The following is a 24,766-nucleotide window of genomic DNA, read 5'->3' on the forward strand; positions in this document are numbered from 1 at the left end:
TGCAACCCTGCCACAGCAACCTCTGCAAGACATTGTCAGATCATCGACACGGACACTACCATCACACATGGGAACAACACCCACTGTGTACACAGCAGAGACTCATGTGACACGGCCAATGTTGTCTCTCTCATATGCTGCAGGCAAGGATGCCCCAAGGCATGGGATATTGGTGAGACCATGCAGATGCTACAACAACAGGTGAATGGACACCACACAACAATCACCAGACAGGAGTGTTCCCTCCCAGTCAGGGAACACTTCAGCAGTTGAGGCAATTCAGCCTCTGTTCTTCGGGTAAGCGCCCTCCAAGGTGGACTTCGAGATTCACAACAATGCAGAATCACTAAGAAGAGGCTGTTATCCAAGTTCCATACCCAATGAAGATGGGCTCAACCATGATCTTGGGTTCATGTTGCGCAACATGTGACCCTACCACACTGTTCTGTATCTGTAAAACCTTCCTCACTGTCCTGTTTTGAAACCATCACCTTGATGAATTATTATGATCTGTCTATCTTGATTAGTTTGTACAGTTTTGGATTACTTGTTTTATTGGTTAAACCCTCAGCTTGTGACTCTTATACCTATCATGTTATTCCAGTCATTTAGTTTGTTTCCAGCACCACCTTAGTTTTAATTTTTTGTAACCATCTCTCTGCCTCAGTTAGTCAGATTATAGGTCATCCCTTTGCTTGTTATTAAGGTGTTGACACTTTACTCACACTGTCTAACACTCTTGGTCACCTGCAGAGACTCATTATTCAACACTACCCTCACACCCATCGTATGATCTTTTGATCTCTCTGCTCTTGATCTCTGCCTATAAATTCCATGTGCTCTTTTCTCTCATGTCACCTGATGAAGGGGCTGCGTTCTGAAAGCTTGAGATTTCAAATAAACCCATTGGACTATAACCCGGAGTTGTGTGATTTCTGACCTTGTCCACCCAAGTCCAACACCAGCACCCCCACATCACAGCATCTATTACTGCCGCAGGTAGAAAAACTGGAAAGTGGTCTTTGCTTCCCAGTTCTAACGTTGAAATGACCCTTCTTCAGTTGGTCAGGCCCTCTTGTTGTTCAGATGCCTTTTTCTCGTGTTTCAACTTATTTGTAAGGGTGACTGATTCAACTGAAAAATTATCAGTTGAAAAGTTACAGCTTATGGTGACTGCTGCAGGAAAGGTAATTTGTTTTCGTAAGGTTTGAATTGCAGAAAACAGGCAGCTTCTGGGCAGAGAGATCTTCACCCTTCTTTTTCTCTCCCTTTCTCTAAGTCTTTGTTTCCAACTCCAAGCTGCTCAGCCATTTGTGAACAAGCTCACAACCAACTCACAAGAAGGCAGCTCACTACCACCTTCTCAAGGGCAACTAGGGATAGGCATGAAATGCTGGCCAGCCAGCGACGTCCACATCCCACAAGTGAATAAAAAAAAAACGGTTTCTGTCATTGATCACTGTAACTAGTCCACAGACAACAAGAGCTACATACTTAAACACCCTTGGTTTCAGATCATCTGAAATCTGGATCTCAATTACTGCTTGTTTACCAAAGACATGGGGTTACTTGCTTTCAAAAGCGCTTTTCCAAACACTGCTTTTTAAGACAGTTCTTTTTCATTTCAGTTTCAAAAAACACAAAAATGAAAAGACAATATTCCGTTCTCTGTAGCTTGACCTGCAATTATGTTGACAAAATACATAGAAATACACAGAAATACAACAGAAATTGCTGGAAAATCTGAGCATGTCTGGCAGCATTTGTAGAGAGAAATCAGAGTTAATTTTTCGAGTCCAGTTACCCTTCTTCAGAACTGATGGTAGCTAGCAAATGGATGGCTTTATACCGAATATGGGGTGAGGGTAGTGGAGAGAGCAAACCATAGGTGGAGATAGAGCCCAAAGAGAGAGAAAACAGTTGGATAAAGGAGTGGTTAAAGGTCAGTCTGGGGAAATGAGCAGCTCCTAATGGAGACTGGTAGGGACTGACAATTGGTAGTGTGTGGTAGCAGACCATGTAATGACAAGGCCTGGTGTGTGAGGGTGAGGGAAAGCATGGGAAAAGGTGTTGAAGCGCTAAAATTGTGAACTTGATCTCAAGTCCAGAAGGCTACAGTGTTCCCAAGTGGAAAATGAGCTGCTGTTTTCCTCCTGCTTGCACTGAGTTGTACCAAGCCTGAGACAGAAATGTTGGCCAGAGAACATAGTGGCGTGTTGAAGTGGCAAGCAACTGGAAGCTCAGGGTCTTTTTTTGCAGACAGAATGTAGATGTTCTGTAAAGTGGTCACCTAGTCTACACTTTGTTTCCCCAGTGTAGAAGAGACCACATTGTGAGCAGCGAATGCAGTAGACTAGATTGTGTGAAGTGCAGGTAAAGCGCTGTTTCACCTGGAAGGTATATTTGGGCCCTTGGATACTGGGGAGGGAGGAGGTAAATGGGCAGGTGTTACACCTTCTGCGATTGCAGGGGAAGGTATCATGAGGCTGTAGGGACGCGTTGGGAGTGGAGGAGGAATGGACCAGGGTGTTCCAGAGGATACGGTTGAGGGCACCTTGCCTCTGTGCTAGACTACTGTCACTTTGGTGTAATATAATGCACAGATCCACTTTTGGATTCCATTTAACATAATGTGGCATATTCTTCTCAGAAAGAGCGCAATCTTTCTGAGGCTGCACAGTCACAATCTCCATAACCCTAGCACGGACATTGCCACTCCACCTGAATTAGATAGTGACGCACAATGATCTGCATTCACCACAAATGAGCAATAGCAGGTCTTGAGACAGGTCAGGAGAGAGCTTGCTGGAGAGCGAGGCTGTCTTCCAATTCTGAACAGGACAAGAGATGAGGGGGCTATCTGTGAAAAGGAAACCAGCTGTTATACCCGGCATTGGAGGACCTGTCATGAAGTTTCAGCAGTGCAGCTGAAAGTATGAAGAACCCGCTGCTTCAAGTCAAAGTGATTTTATCTCTCAGAGCTTGTTGTGTAGGGCCGTGGGTAAGTTCCCTATTCCTGAACCAGAAAACCCAGGACTTAATAGTGAGGAAAGTGCACTCATGATGAGGCCAAAAAGATGTATTATTATCTTTTAAATACTTCCAACAAATGCTAATGGCAGGCAGTAAAAATGGAAGAAATCTTTACATCCTTTTTGCAGAGTTTGGGGAAACATCTAAGATCTTCTGACCATTAAGACTCTTGTTTTCTTTCACAGAGGAGCTGTGGTGAACCAGGATGATCTTTATCAGGCTTTGAGCACTGGTCAGATTGCTGGAGCAGGATTAGACGTCACAGTTCCTGAGCCATTACCCACCAACCATCCTCTATTTGCCCTGAAAAACTGTGGTAAGTTACAATACTGGGAATAACCGGCTGTCCTTTAATGTCTCGAGTAATTTAGATTTCGCTATGTTATAAAACAAAGTAAATGCAATCAGTTAAAATCCAATTTGTTCAGCTCTCTGATGTTCACTTTATAAATAGCTTGAAGTGAGCCATGGTCCATATCTAAAAAATGGTTTATCTTACATTATACTTCCAGTTATTCTGCCACATATTGCAAGTGCCACCATCGCCACTCGCACTACCATGGCTGTGCTGGCTGCCAATAATCTCCTGGCTGGCCTCAAAGGTGAACCGATGCCAAAGGAGCTGACCCTGTGAGGTTGGAGGTTGTGCCCTAGCTGTGAGGGGACTTCTGCTGTAGATCTTGTGACCTGAAACTTTATGCAATGCTAATTAGTTATATGGTTATAAAAGTCTTGTTCAACTATTCTGAAGAAATGAACCTTGCAACTAATAAAGTTGAAACTGCTAACAAATGTGAAAGTGAGTCATTTATCTCTGTAGAATAGTTGCGACAATTCACATTTTAAGTCCAATCAAGTTGTTCTTTTTCCAAATGTGTAAACGAGAAAACAGAATACCCTGAAGTAAGTGTTCTGAGACTGTCCTGCAACTTTTACCCTGATTCTGCAATTGCTAAGTTAGCGTTGCATCGTGGAGGTCAGGACACCAGTAGATGAGAAGCTCTGAAATCACATTCAAAATCTAACTTTGCATCTTCTCATTTAAGTTCAGGAAAAAATTGTTAGGAATAAATCATTCAATCTAACTTTGAAACCACTGGCCAGCAGTGTGTATTTAAAGTGTGAACCCTTTGTCTTTTTCACAAGCTAAATATGAAATGAGAAAGGGTTAAGGTTAGGGCCTCATCTTGGCTCACTTCAAAGTTAATCACACACCCCAATCTTCTGTATTGCAATACCAATCCATGCCTTAAAAACACAACTCCCGAATAAGTAGTGGAGGATAAAAAAAATCCTCTGTTAATCACACTTCTCCTAAATGAAAGAAGAAAAGCATATAGTATCTTTAACAACAAATAGGTCTCTCAAAGTGCTTTACTTCTGAATAGTAGTCACTGGTATAATGCAGAAAACATGGGAACTAACAGCAAGCTCCCATAAACAACAGTATGATCATGACAATTGAACAATAGAATGACAAGCAAACCTGTTTTTTTTTAATGTTGATTGAGAGATAAATTAGCCAGGACATTAGGGATAACTTCTTTTGAAATAGTGCTTTGGTATTTTTATGTCCAACTGAGATGAAGGATGTGACCTCAGTTTGACACTTTATCTCAAAGAGAACATGTCCAGTATTGCCAATTTCCTTCACTACTACCCCAGAATGTTTGCTTTGATTTTGAGTTCAGTCCTGGAATTCAATTTAATCCTTTTGATAAAGAGGTGAGAGTGCCTCAATTGAGCATCAGCTTATACCATTCACAATAATTTTCAGCGCTGTCAGGTTCCCTTTCAGTTACCTCCATTGGCAATCCTAAACTTCTCCAGTCACCCTCATAATCCAATAATCTGACGCACTGGAAATAAATCATGTAGCTATTTCTTCTGACAAGTTGCTGAAGCCAAAAGGTTGTAGGTCATTAGCACTCTGTGCAGTAGGTATATCTCATTAGTCCATCTTCACCTTCTATGCATAAATTATATCTGAAGGTTGTGAATCTTTGGAAATCCCTACCCCACAGGGTATTTGATGTTCAGCTGTTAAGCATATTCAAGTCTGAGATAAAAGTGTAGATTTCTATAGCTGTCTAACAATGGGGAAATCAAAAAGTATTAAGATTGGACCAGAGTGTGAAATTGAAGTCCAAGATAATAAATGATCCTATTGAATAGTCTACATCAGCTCCTATTTATGTTCTTACAATTTCCCATCCTTTGTTTTTAATATTTGTATTTGAGACATTTCTTCCATGCAGTGGTTCCATCTTCATTCCCATCTTTTCTTTGTGGCAATCAAGATAATTTTTTAAAAAAATGTTTTTCCCAACATCATTGTTGATACCAGTGGATTTACCCGTGTCAACTGCTTATTATGAGATGAAGCTGTACAGAGGTTGGCAGGCAAGTGAAACTGTGCAATACCAAGATGTAATTTCACCCATGTTTGTGGACAGGGTGAAAAATCCATGTTTTGTCGAGACCATTAATGATGTTAAAAATGCCTCTTGCCAAAGGAAGCTGAGAGAATAGGATCAATATTTTCACCAAAACATAATGCTGATGCCAAAATATTCATGATATTGAGTTGTTTTTAAAATCTTTCAAATCATCTGTACCTAGAATGTACAAATCCCGTTATAGATCATAGAATCCTTACAGTGTGGAAACAGGCCATTCAGCCCAACAAGTCCACACCGACCCTCAGAACATCCACCCAGACCTATAACCCACCTAATGCACAAACCCTGAACATGACAGTGGATTGGCTGCCTATGCCAAACACCACCAACTATGACTCAGGAACCTGGCACAACACGACAACAGCCTTGGGAACTATGTTGTTAGGGTCAGGGTCTGGATCAGTGCAGAGTCAGAAAGTGTTCTACCAACTGTGACAAGGCTATCTGTGGGACACCATACAGCGCAGCACTGGCACTTCCCAGTCCCCCTCTCCTCTGCCCTCCCTCCACTAACCCCCCCCCCCTTTTCACCATCCCTTCCTCCCTCCTCACCCCTCCTATCCCCTTCTTTCCAGCCCCACTTCAAATTCTTCCCCAACCCTCACCCCTTCCCTCACCCCCTTCCAAACTTATTACCCTCCCCGCCCCAAACGCCTTCCCCCACTCCTACACCACTCACTCCCCACCATCTCTCTCTCAGCTCTTGACCATCTCACTCCTTCCCGCTGACTCCTCCTCTCTCTCCCCCCTCAATCCCACCATTCTCCCACTTGCCCCTCCCCCCAACCCCAACCCAGGCGCTGGCCACTCCCTGCAGCTCCTCTGTCGGTCGGGAGATGGCAGCTGCGAGCCCGGGCGGAGAGGGGGCGAGGCGTGGCCGGGGTGATGGGCGACGTTGGGGAGGGGGCGTGGCCGGGCGTTTACTGTGGGTAGGGGCTGGGCGAGTGCGATTGAGGGGCGGGGTTGGGGCGGTGTGGTCAGAACCTGGCCCCGCCTCCGCCGTGGTGGGTGTGTGTGATGTACTCGGTGGGCGGTGCTGGTCAGGGGTTTCGGGGATGAAGGCCGCTCAGCAGTTGATGAAAGTGTTCGTGACCCGCCGGATTCCTAAAGATGGGCTGCAGGTTCTGTCCGAGTCCGGGATGTGAGTATCCGCCTCTCCTCCTCCTCTCCGGGCTGGGCTCCTGAGGCCGCCCCGAGTGAACCCGGGCCGTGGGAGCCCCCGCCGCCCAGCCTGAAGGCCCTGAGCCTGGGGAGCTCCAATGGCGGGGGTAGGGGAGGGGAAAACAAGGCATTAGAGAGAGAGGGAGAGGACGCTGTCTGTGCAATTGAAGAATAAAGCAAAATGTTAGAAACACACAGTAGGTCCAGCAGCGTCTGTGGAGAGAGAAGCAGAGTTTACGTTTCACGTTAATGACCTTATCTTGATCAAGAGGACATCGGCCCTGACCTCCTGAGTATTTCCATCGCTTTCTGTTCTTAATTCAAAGTTCGATCACGTCTGCAGTTTTTATTGTGTTTTGTTTTAGATTATACCTGAGTCTCCATGAAGATTGTTTTCATGATTACGCTGAAAGCTTTTGTTTCATTCTTTTAGGTCCCACCAGCTTCACTTTTTTGATTCCTAGGGGATTAGCAAAAGGTCACAACGTTTTAATGTCCTGCCTGTGTTTTGGCAGTCTGCAGTCCGGTGGACGTGGTGAAACTCGTGAATGTTCATTTTAGAGACAAACTGTTTGGTACTAAAACACATTTCATCCTACTATCTCTCATCCTTGAATCAGTGGATTAATGAACATTTTGCAAGTTTTGCTCTTGATGAGGTCGGCACTAAAGTTTTAATTCTAGTTGCTTACTTAATCTGGTCAAGTTGTAATCTTGTCAAAGGTTTTAATTCAGTTCATCACTCTTATGCTAGCTCTGTGAAAGAACTTTTCTTGTGTCATCGTTCCTTGTCCTTGTAAACTTCTCTTCAAACGTTTGTTGAATTCCCCTTTAAAGCCCTACAGATATTGCTTTTGAGTCTGTTTTTTGTTGAATATTCCATGTCCCAATAGGCCTTTGCATTAAAAAAAACTTCTAACTGCTGCTTTTGTTCTTTTGCAGATAATCTTAAATTAATTTCCAATATTGTGGTAACTTTGACAAATTTAGTTTTATCAGTTCCAATAGAAAAGATTGAATGTAATGGGTCATCCAGGACACAATCTCTTGTCCTAACTGGAACATTGGTTGCGCCATTAATATATCCCATAACCCATTTGATGATTATCCTAAGAAGCAAAAGGACTGTCCTGAGCTGATCTTCACTCAGAACCAACCACACATTTAACTTTCTTCACATGATGCCTGCATCTTTTTAACTGCTTATCTACCTCTTTCACTCTGGATGTAAAACAACAGCAGCAAAACTCAATGTCACATGTTTAGATTTTTTTAAATTAAAAGTAAAATTATATTCAGCTTGTGGTTCTAGTCACTTTCTGAACAGCGTCTCTTCAAAGTCAAAACTGAAAGAATTGTGGATGCCGTAAGTCAGGAACAAAAATAGAAGTTGCTGGAAAAGCTCAGCCGGTCTGGCAACGTCTGTGAAGAGAAATCAAAGCTAACGTTTTGGGTCCAGTGACCCTTCTTCAGAACAGTTCTGAGGAAGGGTCACCAGACCCGAAACGTTAGCTTTGATTTCTCTTCACAGTTGCTGCCAGACCTGCTGAGCTTTTCCAGCAACTTCTGTTTTTGTTCTCTTCAAAGTCAACCTTCTTCCGTACAGCTTACTATGAGGCATAAATGTAGCCTCATTGTGATTGTTAGTTTGATTTTTGTTGTGTTCCAGTTGCAATATTCAACAATGGGACTCCGATGAGCCGGTTCCTAAGGAAGAGTTGCTGAAGGGGGTTGCAGGGGCGCATGGCCTGTACTGTATGTTATCAGACAAAATCGATCATGAGGTTTTACAAGCAGCAGGTAAACCGTTGTTCTTCACAGAATTGCTTTCACAGTTATGTAAAGATGCTGGCATGTGAGAGAGGTATTTTATTGTGTAAACCTAGCTGCCCCATTGTGAACTATAAATATTTGAAACCTGCCAGTGATGGTAAAGAATTATTGTTTCTGTACGTGTCTTCCTTTCTGTTTAGGATTGATTCTGTTGCACACTCTTTCATCTTGCCACACAAAGAAATCAGATTTAAAAGAAGGTTGAGACTTTTGATCTAGGGAGAGAGAATCACTTTAATGAAACGGTTCGTTTTGGATTCTCCTTAAAGAGATATCTGACCTCCATTACTCTGACACTGTATGTTATTGGACAAGATGTGGTATCTGTGGAAAAGGTGTAAAAAGCATTTGATAATGTGTTACATTCCAAGGCTACTGCACAACGTAAGCCCCTGGTGCATTAGTTGAATAACTGGTTAGCTAACAGGGAACAGAGTAGGGGTAAATGTGTTTTTTGGTTTGGCAGGCAGAAACTTGTGGAGTGTGATGGGAATGAGTGGGTCCTAAACTATTTGCAGTCTATATCAATTACTTTTGGAAGCATCGAACGTATGCTAACAAAATTTGTTAATGACACCAAGATAGTTTGGAGAGTAAGTTATCAAGAGGAATTATCAATGAACCTACAAAGGGATCCAGATGGTTTAAGTGAATAGGCAGAAGTTTGTCAGGTGGGATACAAATTTGTCAGTGGGACAATGTGAACTTGTCCACTGTGGCAGGAAAAATCGAACAAGAGTATACTAACGGAGAGAGATTACAGAACTTTGTGGTACTGAGTAATTGAGATGCCGAGTTACATGAATTAAGTAGGTTAGTACATGTTAGTATGCAGGTGCAGCAAGTGATTAGGAAGATAAATTGAATGTTGTTTATTGCAAGGGAATGGAATATAAAAATCGGGATGTTTTATTGCACCTGTGCAGGGTATTGGTGAGGCCACATCTGGAGTATTGTGAACAGTTTTGGTCGCCTTATTTGAAAACGGAAATAATTACTTTAGAAGCCTGTCAGAAAAAATTCATCTGATAGATTCCTGAGATGAGGGACTTATGAAGAAAGGCTGAACAAGTTGGGCCTATACCCACTGGAGTTAGAATGAGAGGAGACCTCATTGAAAGATATAAAATCCTGAGAGGACTCGACTGTATCAAATGAATGTTGTGGGAGTAGGATCACCCTTTTTAAGATGTGGACAGGAAAAATGCTCTCTCTTAGAATGACGTTGACTTGTGGAATTCCCTTTTCCAGAAGGTAGCGGAGGCTGGGTCATTGCATTTATTCACGGCTGTGTTTGATAAACAAGGGAATCAAAGTTAGGGGCATCAGGGATAGATAGTAAGGTAGAGATGAAATGACAATGTGATTAAACATGATTGTCTGGAGTGGCAGAGCAGAATTGAAAGGCTGGATGACTTGTGCTTCCATTCCTATAGAGTACTTCCTTTGTCTGGCTGCAAACAGATTAATTCCTGAATGAAAGATATAGTTTGTTCAGTGGGTTTCATTGCTGATTATTAAATGTCCTTTCACATGGATGAAAAGACAGTGAGCCAATGTCTTCAGTTTGTGGGCACATCAAAGAATAAAGAACATAACTTAAAGTAGAGGGGTTGTGTTGAGGTGGATTGTTCTAGCATTCAACCATTAGGACTTACTGATAAACTGCTGCACAAGAGTCAGTGTTTGTTCATTCTTGGACTCACTTATTCCCAGTGACTGACTGACTGAGGGCAGAGCGGTAGCCATTTTTTACTTGGACTTCAGTAAAGCCTTTGACAAGGCTCAATATGGTAGACTAATTAATAAAGTTAGATCACATGGGATTCAGGGTGAGATTGCCATTTGGATACAAAATTGGCTTAATGTTAGGGGACAGAGGGTGGTGGTGGAGGGTTGTTTTTCGGACTGGAGGCCTGTGACCAGCGGTGTTCACCAGGGAACGGTGCTGGATCCACTTTCGTTTGTCATTTATATAAATAATTTAGATGAGAATAGAGAAGGCATGGTTAGTAAGTTTGCGGATGACACCAGAATTGGTGGTGTAGTGGACAGTGAAAAAAGTTATGAGATTACAAAGAGATCTTGATCAATTGGGTCATTGGGCTGAAGAGTGGCAGAAGGAGTTTAATTTGGTTAAAGGTGATTTGTTACATTTTGGTAAAACAAATAACAAACAACTATACAAATAAAAGTACGGCCATGGGTAGTATTGTAGAATAGAGAGACCTAGGAATTCGGGTACATAATTCTTTGAAGTTTGCATCACATATTGATAGGGTGGTTAAGAAGGCATTCAGCACACTTGCCTTCATTTCTCGGAGCTTTCAATATAGGATATGGGACATTATGTTGAAGTTGTACAAGATGTTGGTGAGGCCTGTTCTGGAGTACCGTGTCCAGTTCTGATCTCCCTGTTATAGGAAGGATATTATTAAGCTGGAAAGGGTTCAGAAGAGATTTACCAGGATGTTGCTGGGAATGGAGAGTTGAATAGGCTGGGATTTTTTTTCACTGGAGTGGAGGAGTTTGAGAGGTGACCTTATAGAGGTTTATTATTATCATGACGGGTGTAGACAAGGTGACTGGCAAGTGTCTTTTCCTGAGGGTGGGCGATTTCAAGACTAGGAGCAGATTTTTAAGGAGAGGAGAGAGATTTTAAGAAAGAGTGGTTCATGTGTGAAATGAATTGCCAGAGGAAGTAGTGGATGCGGGTACGTTACAACGTTTAAAAGACATTTAGATAAGTACATGAATAAGAAATATTTGGAGGCGTATGGACCAAGTGCAGGCAGGTGAGACTAGTTTAGTTTGGGAAACCCAGCCGGCATGGACTAGTTGGACCAAAGGGTCTGTTTCTGTGCTGTATGACTCTTAAAACTCTGTCAGACCAATTCATGGGATCAAAGACATTCGATTTTAGTTTAAAATAATGCTTCTCTTCAAAGAAATTTATTTTTTCTTGTTCTGTTACAGGACCAAATTTGAAAGTCATCAGCACATTGTCCGTTGGATTCGACCACCTCTCTATAGATGAAATTAAAAAGCGGTAAAAATTAGTTTTTAAAGATTTCTTTTTAGTCTTGACGTGGACCAAGCAATGTCATTGCAAATCCTTTATTGTTCTGAGGGCATTGAGTCAACTGTGTAGTGTGGGCCTGGAATCTCTCATAGACCAAACCAGGTCGTGTGGGGCAGGTAAGAGGAACAGGGGGTGTGGACAGGATCCTGCTAGCTTTCTTCCTTCCTTCCTTGAAGGACATTCATAAGCAAAAAGTTTTCATGCATCAAACAAAACAAAGAACTGCGGATGCCGGAAATCTGAAACAAACAGAAATTGCTAGAGGAATTCAGCAGGTCTGGCAGCATCTGTGGAGAGAAAGCAGGGTTAACGTTTGGAGTTCAGTCACTCTGAAGAAGGGCTTCAGAGCTGCTGCCACGTAATACTGACTTGTAAGAGCTGATGAATTACTGGAACTCTGAGTGCACAGTTAATCAGAAAGTGCTCTGTTCACCCCCACAAACCTGTCCTGAACCTGATTAGATTTACAGGAAGCAAAATTCTGTCTTCTGTTCATGTTTTTCTCTGGGATGAAGTGTCAGTACAGTACAGAACAGGACATCTGTACAGGCCAAACACCGAGTGAAGCACCCTCTACCACTGGCCTAGCAAGCACTCCTGTAGGAGCTATAAGACATGTTAGATGTAGACTAGTGCTGCTGCACTGTTAAATCAATGCTCTCAGGACAGATATTGTACTGGGGTAGATATAGATTAAAGCTACCTTTATTTCAATACAGTATCTATTACAGCTGACATTTTCCATTAAGCACCAATATTCTTTGACTTCCCTGAATGAGATTGCTAATCATTTCTAAAGTGAGGCCGTTCACTGCTTTTTGCCTACACCCAGACAAACCTGTTTGAATTCTTTTGTCCAGAAACCCTTGGTGCTGGCATGAAATTGAACTTTGGTTCCCAGAAATCAGGTTGAATCAGTAACCACTGGGGACAGACCACAGATGTGAAGGTTTCAAAAGACGAGGCCCCTGTAACATCTGGGGAGCAGAGTCGAAGAACAAACTGCTCTGGCTTGATACAAAATTGTGTAGTTCACTCAGGAAGCAATCTGGGGTTTGTAGCATGGGACATGGAAATGCCACATTGTTCACGTTGGAGTGTGTAATGAGTATTCTGCAGAGATGCACCCTACTGTTTTCAGTTCAGAAAGCTTAGGTGCCTGATGGCCATGACAGGGCCAAAGGCTGAATGTGCCCAGTAGTTTAATGATTGAAAACTGCTGAACTAACCAGGGTGATCTGGAATTGAGTAAATTCATACTCGGCGACCTCATCAGTGGTTAAGGAGGTCTCTTTTATTAGTGAATCAGACTAGACAATCATCTACAGTGCTGTGGAGTACTGCACACCTGTTCGACATGGGACTATCCAACCATTATTTCAAAACTTTCATCCCTTCATTTTTCTTGGATATATCGCTATCCTAAAAAAAAGCACCACATGCCTTCAAAGAAGGTGGTGTTGGAAAAGGAAAGGTTAATATTTTAAAGAACAGAACAACTAAAGCCCCAGATTGTACTGCAACTGGGAGTCCTTGATAGTAAAACTGAAAAACAAAAGCAGAGGACTACTCCAGCATTGAATACCTTTAATCACTCATAAACAAACACCTTGTATTAATCTTTTTTATAGAATGGACATCATGCACCTTGATTTTAGCATTTGTGCTAGAGGCACCAGCCTCACCCAAGTACTTACACACTGTGAACTATTGGCAGGCTAATTGCTGCAATCCGCCATGGATTTCATTTAGTATGGACAATGATATTTTAAAGCTAATTCCAAGATCTCTTTGTGAATTGGCTATAGAAAATATCTACAATACTAATTAGAAGCCAGACTTTAGAGGAGCTGACTACAAATACTTTGATAATTTAGAAATCTTTCAAATCAAACATTGTGTTTTCTTGCATTTTTGAAGAGTTATTCTAATTTTTCAAATATAAATTTGTAAGAATCCTCTCCATGGATCTCATAGCTTTGTGCCCTGAATTCTACTCTCCACTGTCTGACCTCTTATTCTACAGCGCAAATCTCCTTCCGCCCACCTTAGTTGACAACCTTGTCCTCCTTATCCCAAACACATTCCAGATTCACAGTGTCGATTTTGTCATCCCACGTGCCTCACCTCTTGAGGTCTCTCACTCATCAAGCGGGTTTTCTGTGATCGTCTTTCTCCTCTCAACTGTGTGCTCAGCCCCCATATCTTCATAATCCCATCTAGACCAATTCCACTGTCCTGTACAGTCTGCCTATCTTTAAGTATCTCATCCAATCAGATACCATTCTCCTGCTCACTCCCCTATCCACTTAATATCCCATCCAATCTAATCCTTCTCCTTGGTTCCTATATCCTTGATCATTATTCTTTTGTTTTAAACTATAAGTATTCTACTTGTTGCTTCAACAGCATTGAATGGCAAATATTGCATAATACAAGCTACTCTGTCTGTAAAGACTTTATTTCTCTGATCTTCTCCAGTTATCTTAAATTTATGACCTCGGGTCACCAACGTACTGATCAGTTCAGATAATTTACTGCTTTTTTGACACCAGTTTTAAAAATGTTTTCTATGTTTGAAGGGGAATCCGAGTGGGTTACACCCCTGATGTCCTGACCGATGCCACTGCCGAACTCACTGTGGCCTTACTCCTGGCAACATCCCGTCGACTGATGGAGGCAGCTGAGGAAGTGAAAAAGTAGGTGATGTGTACAGGAAACTTTCTCTTTTTTTCAGCAGTTAATTTTGGTAAAGATCACTAATATGTTTGTTCTGTTCCAGTGGTGGATGGATCACTTGGAAACCCCTTTGGATGTGTGGCTATGGACTGTCTGGAAGCACTGTTGGAATCGTGGGCTTAGGAAGAATAGGTAAATTCATTAAAAAAAAGCACTTTTTTACAAAACATCATATTCAGCTGATGATGATGATGTAGGGGCGTAGATTATTTAAAAGAATTTTTAAAATGTGGATTCTGAACACAACATTTTACATTCAGTGGATGCATTTGACATTACTGTTTACGTCGTAAAGGTACTTTTTTATAATTCTAGAAATTACTTCAAGGGATTGCAGGTATTGTTGCTTCACACTAGATTCCTGGTAAAAATAAGTAAAACAATTAAGAGGTGATGTGTGTTAATTTGCACGGGTGGTAGAATTGTTAAGAACATAGTAGCAAATCATACCCCAGTTCATCATAGAATCCCTACGTGTGGAAGCAGGCCATTCGGCCCATTGAATCCACACCGACCCTCCAAAGAGCATCCACCCCCCTACTCTATTTCTGTAATCTTAGATTTCGCCATGTCTAATCCACCTAGGTGGCAGATCCCTAGACACTACGAGACAGTTTAGCGTGGCCAAGCCACCTAACCCTGCATATCTTTAGATAGCAGAAGCAAACCAGAGAACCCGGTGGAAACCCATGCAGATATGGAGAATGTGCAAACTCTACACAGACAGTCGCCCGAGGTTGGAATCGAATCTGGGTCCCTGGTGCTGTGAGGCTCTGTGCTGCCCCAGTTGAGCTGTAAATTGGGAAATAACAGATTAACTTTCCACTTGCCTTCAGCCTGCTGAATTTTTTTAGGCGGCAAATGGGACAGTGGTGAATGCAAGAGATGTGGGGAGAAAAAAAGGTCTTGCATTTATACACCACCGTCCGTGACTATAGGAGGTCCCAAAGTGCTTTAAAGCTTTGAAATACAGTCATTGTTATTGTGTAGGAGATGTGGCAGCCAATCTAAACATAACGAGTTCCCACAGAAAGCAATATATGAGCAAAATTTGGTCTTGAAGTGATTGAGGGATAAGTATTGAGCACGACTGCAAGGATAATTCAACTGTTCCTCTTCGAAATATGCAGTAGGATCGTGTGCATCCATTTAAGGAGGTAAGCACAGCTCAGGTTTAAAGTCTGGTTGAAAAGATAGCACCAGCAGCAGTGCAGCACGTCCCAACACTGCACTGGAGTGGCAGCTTTGATTTTTGTTATAAACTCCTGGACTGCAGCCTGAACCTACTGCTTTTTGAATCAGAGGCATGGGTACTGTACTATCTGCTGAACCACAGCTGACCCTTTTTACCTTAAGTGATAGCTACCTAAAATGGATTTTAAAAGAGTAACTACAATGGAACAATGAAGTTGTCAACTTCCTTCAGAAATAGAAAAAAAAATTGCAGATGCCAAGAATCTGAAACAAAATCGTAAAACAGAAAAGACATTGAGCATGTCATTTGGCATCAGCACAAAAAGGAGTTAGCTAATGGTTCAGACATAAATATTTGTCAGATAGTATTTTATCTGAGAATTTTTCTGGTCTTGCCCTTTACCTTTCAGGTGTAACCCTTCACTGTGAAATGTAAAACATCCTGTGATAATTCTTGATTTTAAGTGGATTGCATATGTTTCAACAAAACATATGTGCTTTACTTGGACTGTTTTCAGTATGATGTCAAAAAGGATATATGTATGTCCTTTGTCAATGTCTGTTACCTTCCCTCTTTCGAAGCCTCTGCCAATTTCACTACGTTACTAGATACTGGGAGAAATTGAGAGCAGATTGAAGTCACTGGCGTTTTTAATTGAACTTTGCTTCCTACCTAGCATAGATATGGCTCAGTTAAAACCTTGTACTGGCAGTCAGCAATATGATCATCAAGTACACTTCACACAATACCTGTTATTATTAGTCTACATTTAACTTGAATTACTTGGAAGGTCACGGGTTCAAACTCTGCTCCCAAACTTCAGTAGATAGTGCAGGCCAACGTACTACAGGTACAGCAAGTTTTGGATGAAGCACTCTCCCCTTATGCCTCCTTAGGTGGACTTAGTAGATCCCAGGATACCTGTTGAAGAAGAACAGTAAGTGTTTGTGATGTCTTGACCAACACTTATCCCCCAACCAAAATCACTAGTAATAGATTACCAGGCAAGATATGTCATTTGCTGTTTGACATCATTCTGTGCACAGATTAGCTATTTTGTTTGTCTACATTTCATTTACTGCACTTAAAAAAAATTTAAAAATTAAAAAAAAAAAAAAAAATTGAATCCTTGACTGTGACATGGTAAGTATTTTTGTATATAAATACAAGAATTTGCCTTAAAATAATTTTGAAAGCACATTTTGCTTTTAGGCCTTGCAATTGCACGGCGTCTGAAGCCATTTGGAGTGAAGAAATTCCTCTACACTGGACGTCAGCCTAGGCCTGAAGCTGCTAGCCAGATTCAGGGTGAATATGGTAAGTGAATCTTAAGTTCTTTTTAGGGTCCTCCCTTTTTAGAAATCAGGTCTGTCAAACACAGCTGCTGTTTTAATTTTCATTTGGAGAAAAGTTGTAGCATTAAATTAGTTTTCCTCCATACTTGTGCCTGCCATGGATCTCCCTTTTCCCTGTTTCCTTCTGGAATTTCCACTCTTCTGAATGGATCATGTTGCTATCATTTCAGTTGTTACACCAGACTCTCGCACAGGATTTTCTTCTGCTTCCAACTGTGCATTGTTTGTACAAGAGCAGAAGTGTTTAATCATTTTGTTTAACACTACTTGTTTGTTGAAGCATTGAAAGATATCTTGTGGACATTTTGAAATTTCTTGTTTTTGTTTCACCCCATAATCCAAAATCAGGTTCCAGTTTTATTGTAGTTACCTATATATTATCATCTAATAGAGTTTACAAACACACAGTCAAAGGCATTCTCCCACGGAAACTCGTACTGACTGAAAGGATCACACTCCTGGATTTCAAGTTTTAAGACTTTTACTGTAATAAACAAATAAAAAGCACCATCATCCAAATATTATCAAATGGACAATTGATACACTAGTCTACAGAAAAGCTATCTCCCCTTTAACTGGACTGAAAATCCCACACCACTGTTGCATTTCAGGAGAACTGACCTAACTCCCAATTTTCAATGGGTTCACTCCTTGTTTTGTGAAGTGACCATCAAAACATTCTTTGTACAGGCTTCAGAGTTTTCAAACTAACTACCAGCAGTAAAATCCAGCCTGCCGATCTCTCTTGGCCTTGTTGGGACAAATCTTCTGGATTTCTTAGAATGCCGTAGAATGTGTCTCTTCAACCAGAGACTAACCTCGCTCCCACACTCTGCTTGGATGCGTGCGTTTTACAGAAAGTGCACTGCTGGCCACACTAGCTATGGCATTTTGTCATTCTCTGAGACTTCCCTCTTTCTGTCCAGAACTTGGAAACTGAAAATCTATTTAGTCAGCACAGTTGTTCCTGTCTTTGTAGGGTGGCACGGTGGCTCAATGGTCAACACTGCTGCCTCACAACGCCAGGGACCCGGGTTCGATCCCAGCCTCGGGCCACTGTCTGTGTGGAGTTTGCACATTCTCCCCATGTCTGCATGAGTATCCTCTGGGTGCTCCGGTTTCCTCCCACAGTCCAAGGATGTCCAAGTTAGGTAGATTGGCCATACTAAATTACCCCGTAGTGTTCTGGGACGTGTAGGTTAGGTGTGTTAGCCATGGGAATTGCAGGGATCGGGTATAGGGATGGGTCTGGGTGGGATGCTGTTTGAAGCATCGGTAAGGACTTGTTGGGCCGAATGGCTTGTTTCCACACTCTAGGGATTTTATTCTATGGATTGTTTTTGTATGTGAGCGTTTTATACCTTGCTCCTGCTAAGTCTGAACTTGACCTCTCTATCCCCAAAGCAACCAAGCCTGTTGCTGAGCAGAACTCGGAACATATCACATGACTGTGTTCACTACTCCATTATACCTAGTGTTAAAAGAGATGGTTGATATTGTATCAATCCTAAAAAACCTCAGTCCTATCACTTGCTGGCTTGAGTACAGTTTTATGGTACAGCCATAGTGACGAAAGCCACCAATGTCTAACCTGATATTTTGCCTGTGTTTTACAGGTGTGCAGTTCTAAAATTATCATATATATCTTGTATTTAAGTTTGTTGCAAATTCTATTTCCTATTTTGCAAAATCTCAACATTTCCCAATTTGACACCAGCAGGCCCCCTTTCCCCAAAGTGAATAATCCTAACTCCCTAGTCTGTCCTTGTAATGAAAAGATCCAGGCTGAGGCATCATTTGTTTACAGGTTTGCTTTTGCACTCTGTTGGACTGCAATATCATCAAACATGGGCACGAAAATAGAATTTGAAATGCAAATGTACCAAGGCCTCCTCTAACTATGTTTTCTACTTCAAGCAATACCAATTAATGAACAAAATAAAAACCGAAAGAACTGCAGATGCTACAAATTAGGAACAAAAACAGAAATTGCTGGGAAAGCTCAACAGGTCTGGCAGCATATGAGAGAGAAAAATCAGAGTTAATGTTTCGGGTACGGTGATCCTTCCTAACTTCTTAGGAATGCTCACCGGCCCCGAAACATTAACTCTGATTTTTTTCCTCACAGATGCTGCCAGACCTGCTGAGCTTTCCCAGCAACTTTTGTTTTTGTATCAATTAGTGAGCAGTTTGGCTCTCTTGGTGGCTTTCCTGCATTTGAAATTTCTCTCTTCTCACTCCATTTCCCATTTGGGCTAAAGTTAGGTACAGTTTGTCAGACCAGTGAAAATAATCATCAGACTCTACAGTAGGAACATGGAAATTTATTTGCATTTGCTGTCAGTGGGCGTACAGAGGATGTACACATCACATATACAGTTGTCAGTGCCTGTAACATCACTACCCAGCTCACTGGAGTTAGCTTCTTGCCAAAATTGAACTGATTTGTGAAACAATATAACCCCAAATTCAGTTTGCATCTGTGAAACAATGCTAACAAAAGCATGAATTAAAACAAGTTAAAAGTTAAGTGGCTTGCTTCATTTGTAAACCTGTTAATTATGAATTTTTTTTTTTACAGTTTTGCAATGCTAATATATATTGTTGCAAAGTTTGTTTAAAGGCCCGAGGTAGTTAAATCTCCTCTGACCAGTTTGTACTATTATTGCAATAAATGTTTTGTCATGAAGTTTTATTTCTTGCTTCTCACTTCACAGCAACCATCAAGAGAGGGGGCCACTGACTAAAATGGTGAAGTGGTGTGGATAAGTGGAGCTATGGTGCAGAGCCAAGCAAACGATGAGCAAAGCAATGAGGGGGTAGCGAGTAGGGGTGAGAAGAAAAATGGAGAAAAGGGGGGCAGATGACAATGATGTCAGTGGCACTAAATTCCTATTCCAATGGAAAAAAGTACAGTGATCTTATAAAGGGGTATTAAATAATGCAACTTGAATCAGATCGTATGTTCATTTCACATGCAGTACCCCTGAGTGCGTTAGCCGAAGAATCTGACTTCGTCGTCATATCGTGTTCCTTCAGTCCCCAAACAAAGGATATGTGTAATGCTGACCTGTTTTCCAAAATGAAGAAGACAGCAATTTTTATCAATACAAGCAGGTAGGTGACATTGTATCCTGATCCTAGCTAACCCCTTCCCTTTTCAAAAGCTATTTGCAGGAAACTAGGCATATGTACGTTTAACTTGAATGAGAACTATTCTCAGTTAATTTGTGGAAAAATATTTCTGTGGGTGAGTGAGCAATTTGTGGAAGTTATTCTTGGGGTATAACTGATTGGAGCAGTTAACGTTGACTTACATGTGTGCAAATGAGAGATTTCTTTCATAAATCAACTTAGTGGGATTTTAAAATATTTTCCAATCTGCCTGTTCAGAGATGTTATTACACACCTCTGGAGCAGGTAGGACTTGAACCTGGGCTTCCTGGCTTAAAGGTGGGGAGACCACCACTGCACGACAAGAGCCCCACTTTTTTGTGATAACCGAGTAATTTAACCTGATGTGTGATGAGTGTTTTTTTTTGAAGAGCAGTTGAAGTAGAATTTGGCTTCATGACTCCCAAAGCTCCATTTCTGGGATTCTCCTCTGTTCTGGACTAATTGGTAGAGCTTGATGTTAATGATTAGTCAGCAACTCTACTATAGAGTCATAGAGTAATACAGCATGGAAACAGGCCCTGCGGGCCAAACTAGTCCATGCTGACCATGGTGCCCGCTCAGCTAGTTCCAACTGCCCACGTTTGTTCCATATCCTTCTCCACCCTTCCTATCCATGTATCTATCCAAATGTTTTTTAAATGTTACTATTATACCTGCCTCAACCACTTTCTCTGGCAGCCCGTTCCATATACGCACCACTCTGTGTGTGAAGATATTGCCACTCAGGTCCTCCTTAAATCTTTCCCCTCTCACCTTAAACCTATGCGCTCTAGTTGTCAATTCCCCATCCCTGGGAAAAAGACTATGTATTCATCCTAACTATGCCCCTCATGATTTTATACACCCCAATAAGGTCACCCCTCATTCTCCTACGTTCCAAGAAATAAAATCCTATTCTGGCCAACCTCTCCCTATAACCCTATAACTAGTCCTACTAGGTGTATCATTTGATTAGGAAATGGGGATTCGTCCTTTGTTGACTAGCAATTCCTATGTTTATATGTGCAACAGCTAACTTTCTGTAAAGGAACTTCACTGTCATTGAGCTAAGGGATTGGCAATGACATCTTCTGCCATATGCTCTCATGTTCCTGCATTACTGTGATTGTTAGCAATATAGATTTAGTTTTTTAGGTCTCGAGATTGGGCAGTAGGTTTACCAAATCTTTGTCCTAAAAGACATGCTTCTTTAAATATCCAGGCTATTTGGCTGTGACTTATTCTTTCTATTTTAAAAAACAACTCCTTCCACATAAATGTTTCTTTCATTAATTAACTGATGTTTGCTCCGTAAGTTCACCGGGCTGCCTGAGCACTGTGATTAACTCAATTCCCTGTATTGTGGATGACACTAACAAGACCCTATTTATTGGCCATCCTTCCTATCCAAGATATTAACAGCAAATAAAGGGAATTTTGTGGTGCCTGGTATGTCTGTACCTTTGATCCAGAAGCCCCATCCACTTCAGAGGTGCGTAATAACGCGTCAATCAAAAAATCTATGAACAACCAATCATAATGTGGACTGGAATAACAAGGTGTAGAGTTGGATGAACACAGCAGGCCGAGCAGCATCAGAGGAGCAGGAAAGCTGACGTTTCGGGTCTAGCTGTGTTCATCCAGCTCTACACCTTGTTATCTCAGATTCTCCAGCATCGGCAGTTCCTACTATCTTTGTAATAATGTGGACTGGAATGTGTACACCATTACAAATAGGGGCAGGTTTACTTCTACAAAAGATAACAGTGACCCAGTTTTCTTACAGCAATTCATTTTTTTTCTAATACCTGCCCAATGACCTCTAGGTTGTTGGCACAATTCTAGAATCACAACGCTGCTGTGCCTTTCCAAATTAGATGGCCCCTACAGTTGGGATCATCTGACAGTCTGTCAGAAAGGTGCATGGCCTGTTGCCCATGGCATTTTATGCTGGCATCACCTCAACAGGTGGAAAAAGGAAAATAAGTGGTTAAAGTTAAATGTTATATTTCATTTATGGCTACATTGCACTGTTCAATCACTTGAGGTATCGTGTTTAGGCATTGTGTATGTTACTGAACTGACACAGAAGTAATCAATTTCACACATGGCCAAGGTAAAAGATTTCCTTGAAACACAGCCGCTGTTTCTGTTGACTTCTTTGTGTCCTGCAGAGGAGCTGTAGTGAACCAGGATGATCTTTATCATGCTCTCTCCAGTGGTCAGATTGCTGCAGCAGGATTAGATGTCACGGTCCCTGAGCCATTACCCACTGATCACCCTCTGCTGTCACTGAAAAACTGTGGTAAGTTCTAACTTTCACCAGGTTAATGGAAGCTGCAGGGACAGAAATCTTATCAGTCATTACAGACCCTTAGTGACATTTATTAATCTTCCTACATGTTGGCTGACTGACTTGAATATTTCAAGTAGTTCCTTTTTTTATTTGGAATGTTTTTGAGTTGGAGGAAATGATGATAGGTCAGTCTTCTCTAAAGCATCTGTATCTTCTCGGTACCTCCAGGCCTGATGGCCCTGTGATGACTAAAAATTGAATAGTCTGGGCTGATACTATTCAAAGGGTTCTCCCAGTATTCCAGCCAGTATTTATCCCTCAACTAACACCTAAAACAGATTATTTGGTCACTTATCACTGCATTAGGATTGTACTATGTGCAAATTAATTGCTGTGCTCCCTACATTTCAAAAGTAATTTGCTCAGAAGATATGAGCATTGCTGGCATGGCCAGCATTTGTTGCTCAGTCCTAATTGTACTGAATGGATTACTAGAGCCATTTTAGGGGACAGTGTGCTGTGGGTCAAAGCACACGCTTGATACACTGGGTAAGTTTGATAGATTTTCTTCTCTAAAGGCTATTGGTGAAAGGAATGAACTTTTGTGACAATTGATGGTAGCTTCATGGTCACCATTATTGAGACGAGCTTTATATTCCACATTTATTAACTGAATTTAAATTGCACCAGCTGCCAGAGTGGTATTTGAACCCTCTTCCCCAGAGTATTAGCCTGGGTCTATACAGTAGTAGTCCAATGACATTACTGCTACGCCTCCGATATACTATCTAGATTTCAGTTGATTGTGACAGTCTTGCCCATGTTTGTTATGAAGTTTTTCACATCTGTAAACATTAAGTGATTGGATGTGTTTGGATTTCTTTTAGATTTCCAAATAAGTCATTACTTGGAGGGACACAAATGTTTCTTGGTTTGGGCTTTGAAATCTGGTGATGTGTTTTCATTTCAGTTATACTACCTCACATTGGAAGTGCCACTTATGCAACCAGAAACACCATGTCTGTACTAACAGCCAACAACCTCCTGGCAGGGCTCAAAGGAGAGCAAATGCCAAGTGAACTTAAACTCTAACTGGATTCACATGGTCTAACATTCGCACATTTACTTATTTCAGAATTTCTGTTCAGACAATGGCTTTTAAGAAGGATACACTTGGAAGTTAGCCTTAAAAGTTTGAGTTTCAATGTTGTCTAAAAATCAAAAAGTGAAATGGATGTGTTTTATAATCAATTTAACTCAGGATCATTCGACTTACTATCCATGGCAAGTATTAATTCTATATCATAGTGATTAACTTATTCATCTGGTTATGCACAATGTGGAAGGTTTGAAGGGGTACGATGTACCATCTTATGACTTTCAGTCTGATGAACTGCCATATTTATGCCATATTGTAATTTAATCATTCATCATGCTACTCAGTTTCTGGTAAACAGTTGATATTCTTTTCCAACAATTCTATCTAATATCTTATTACAGGTTGTTTCTTTAATTGCAAGTCAGAGGTCACATTGACTAAACTAGAGAAGAAAAATGAAAATGTTGACTATTTCAAATATATAGTTTAGATTGCAGCCCTATGACCATGGTATTTAGCCCTGTTCATGTATGAACACCCTTTTCTAAGTCATCCAGATTTCATAGACCTAACCTAATCTTTAACTTTCAACAGTCTGGTCTGCTGCTGGTCACTCTTATTTGATTGCTGTCCAGTCTTGAATTTTGCATTACTTTGTTTATAAATTTCTATTTACTTTGAACTCACTTTTACAATTTGGCCATGTCTTCACAACAATCAAAACCTCATGCCATCCATAAGCTTTTAAAGAGCTTAATTTGTCTTTCATGTCTTGAATGAATTGTGATCAGAAAGTATTTTTCAAAATATTGTATAAACACTCCTATCAACATTGCTTACTTGGCAGACATTTGTACTGTAAGCATTAAGTCTGACAACATTAAAAAAGTTGAATCTGAAACACACTGGTGTCACTCATCGGTATATTAAGCATTGTTTGTTACATGTTTGTTACATACACATCCTACAGTGCAGCTATAAAGGTTGTCTAGTACATTGTGAAACGTCAATATAATCTGTCACAGACAGTGTTCCGACTGCATACTCAAGCAATTCTCCGGTATCCTGCTGTATATTTCCAGAATTTATTTTGATTATTTCAGTTGCAACTTTTAAAATATTCTCATGATCAAATCAAATGACTTTAATAGCAAAGAAAATGCTCCGAGTAATTTCTATGATGTTGGTATTTCCTCATTAGGAAGTGTCACAAATCCTGTACCAAATTATATAATTCATTCCAAGATATCTTGTGTTGCAATTTTAAACACTGTTCTTGATTTACTGAGTCAGTTGTATATTTATTTATAACATGTTGGTTGTCAATTAGTTTTATCCTGAAATTCCCTTATTTG

At 41.1% G+C, this 24,766-nt stretch overlaps 2 protein-coding genes across 3 annotated transcripts in view; both read left to right on the forward strand.

The window, feature by feature from the left end:
• The window catches only part of LOC109925772 (glyoxylate reductase/hydroxypyruvate reductase-like), a 37,889-nt gene extending 34,064 nt beyond the window's left edge, over positions 1–3,825 (forward strand). For both annotated transcript variants that reach the window (XM_048595081.1, XM_048595082.1), the window contains exons 8-9: positions 3,219–3,349; positions 3,546–3,825. In XM_048595081.1, the coding sequence (XP_048451038.1) occupies positions 3,219–3,349; positions 3,546–3,667 (253 nt within the window). In that variant the 3' untranslated portion in view covers positions 3,668–3,825. The remainder of the gene's footprint in view (positions 1–3,218; positions 3,350–3,545) is intronic.
• Positions 3,826–6,464: 2,639 nt separating this feature from the next.
• LOC109917484 (glyoxylate reductase/hydroxypyruvate reductase) lies at positions 6,465–24,312 on the forward strand. The gene is made up of 9 exons (XM_020517319.2): positions 6,465–6,636; positions 8,326–8,456; positions 11,466–11,538; positions 14,154–14,270; positions 14,354–14,442; positions 16,718–16,822; positions 19,842–19,977; positions 22,191–22,321; positions 23,283–24,312. Exons 1-9 carry the CDS (start codon positions 6,551–6,553, stop codon positions 23,402–23,404), a joined length of 990 nt encoding a protein of 329 aa, XP_020372908.1. The 5' UTR covers positions 6,465–6,550; the 3' UTR covers positions 23,405–24,312.
• Positions 24,313–24,766: the final 454 nt, after the last annotated feature.

This window comes from Rhincodon typus, chromosome 3 (assembly GCF_021869965.1).
Source record: "Rhincodon typus isolate 14 chromosome 3, sRhiTyp1.1, whole genome shotgun sequence".
NCBI classification, from domain to species: Eukaryota; Metazoa; Chordata; class Chondrichthyes; order Orectolobiformes; family Rhincodontidae; genus Rhincodon; species Rhincodon typus.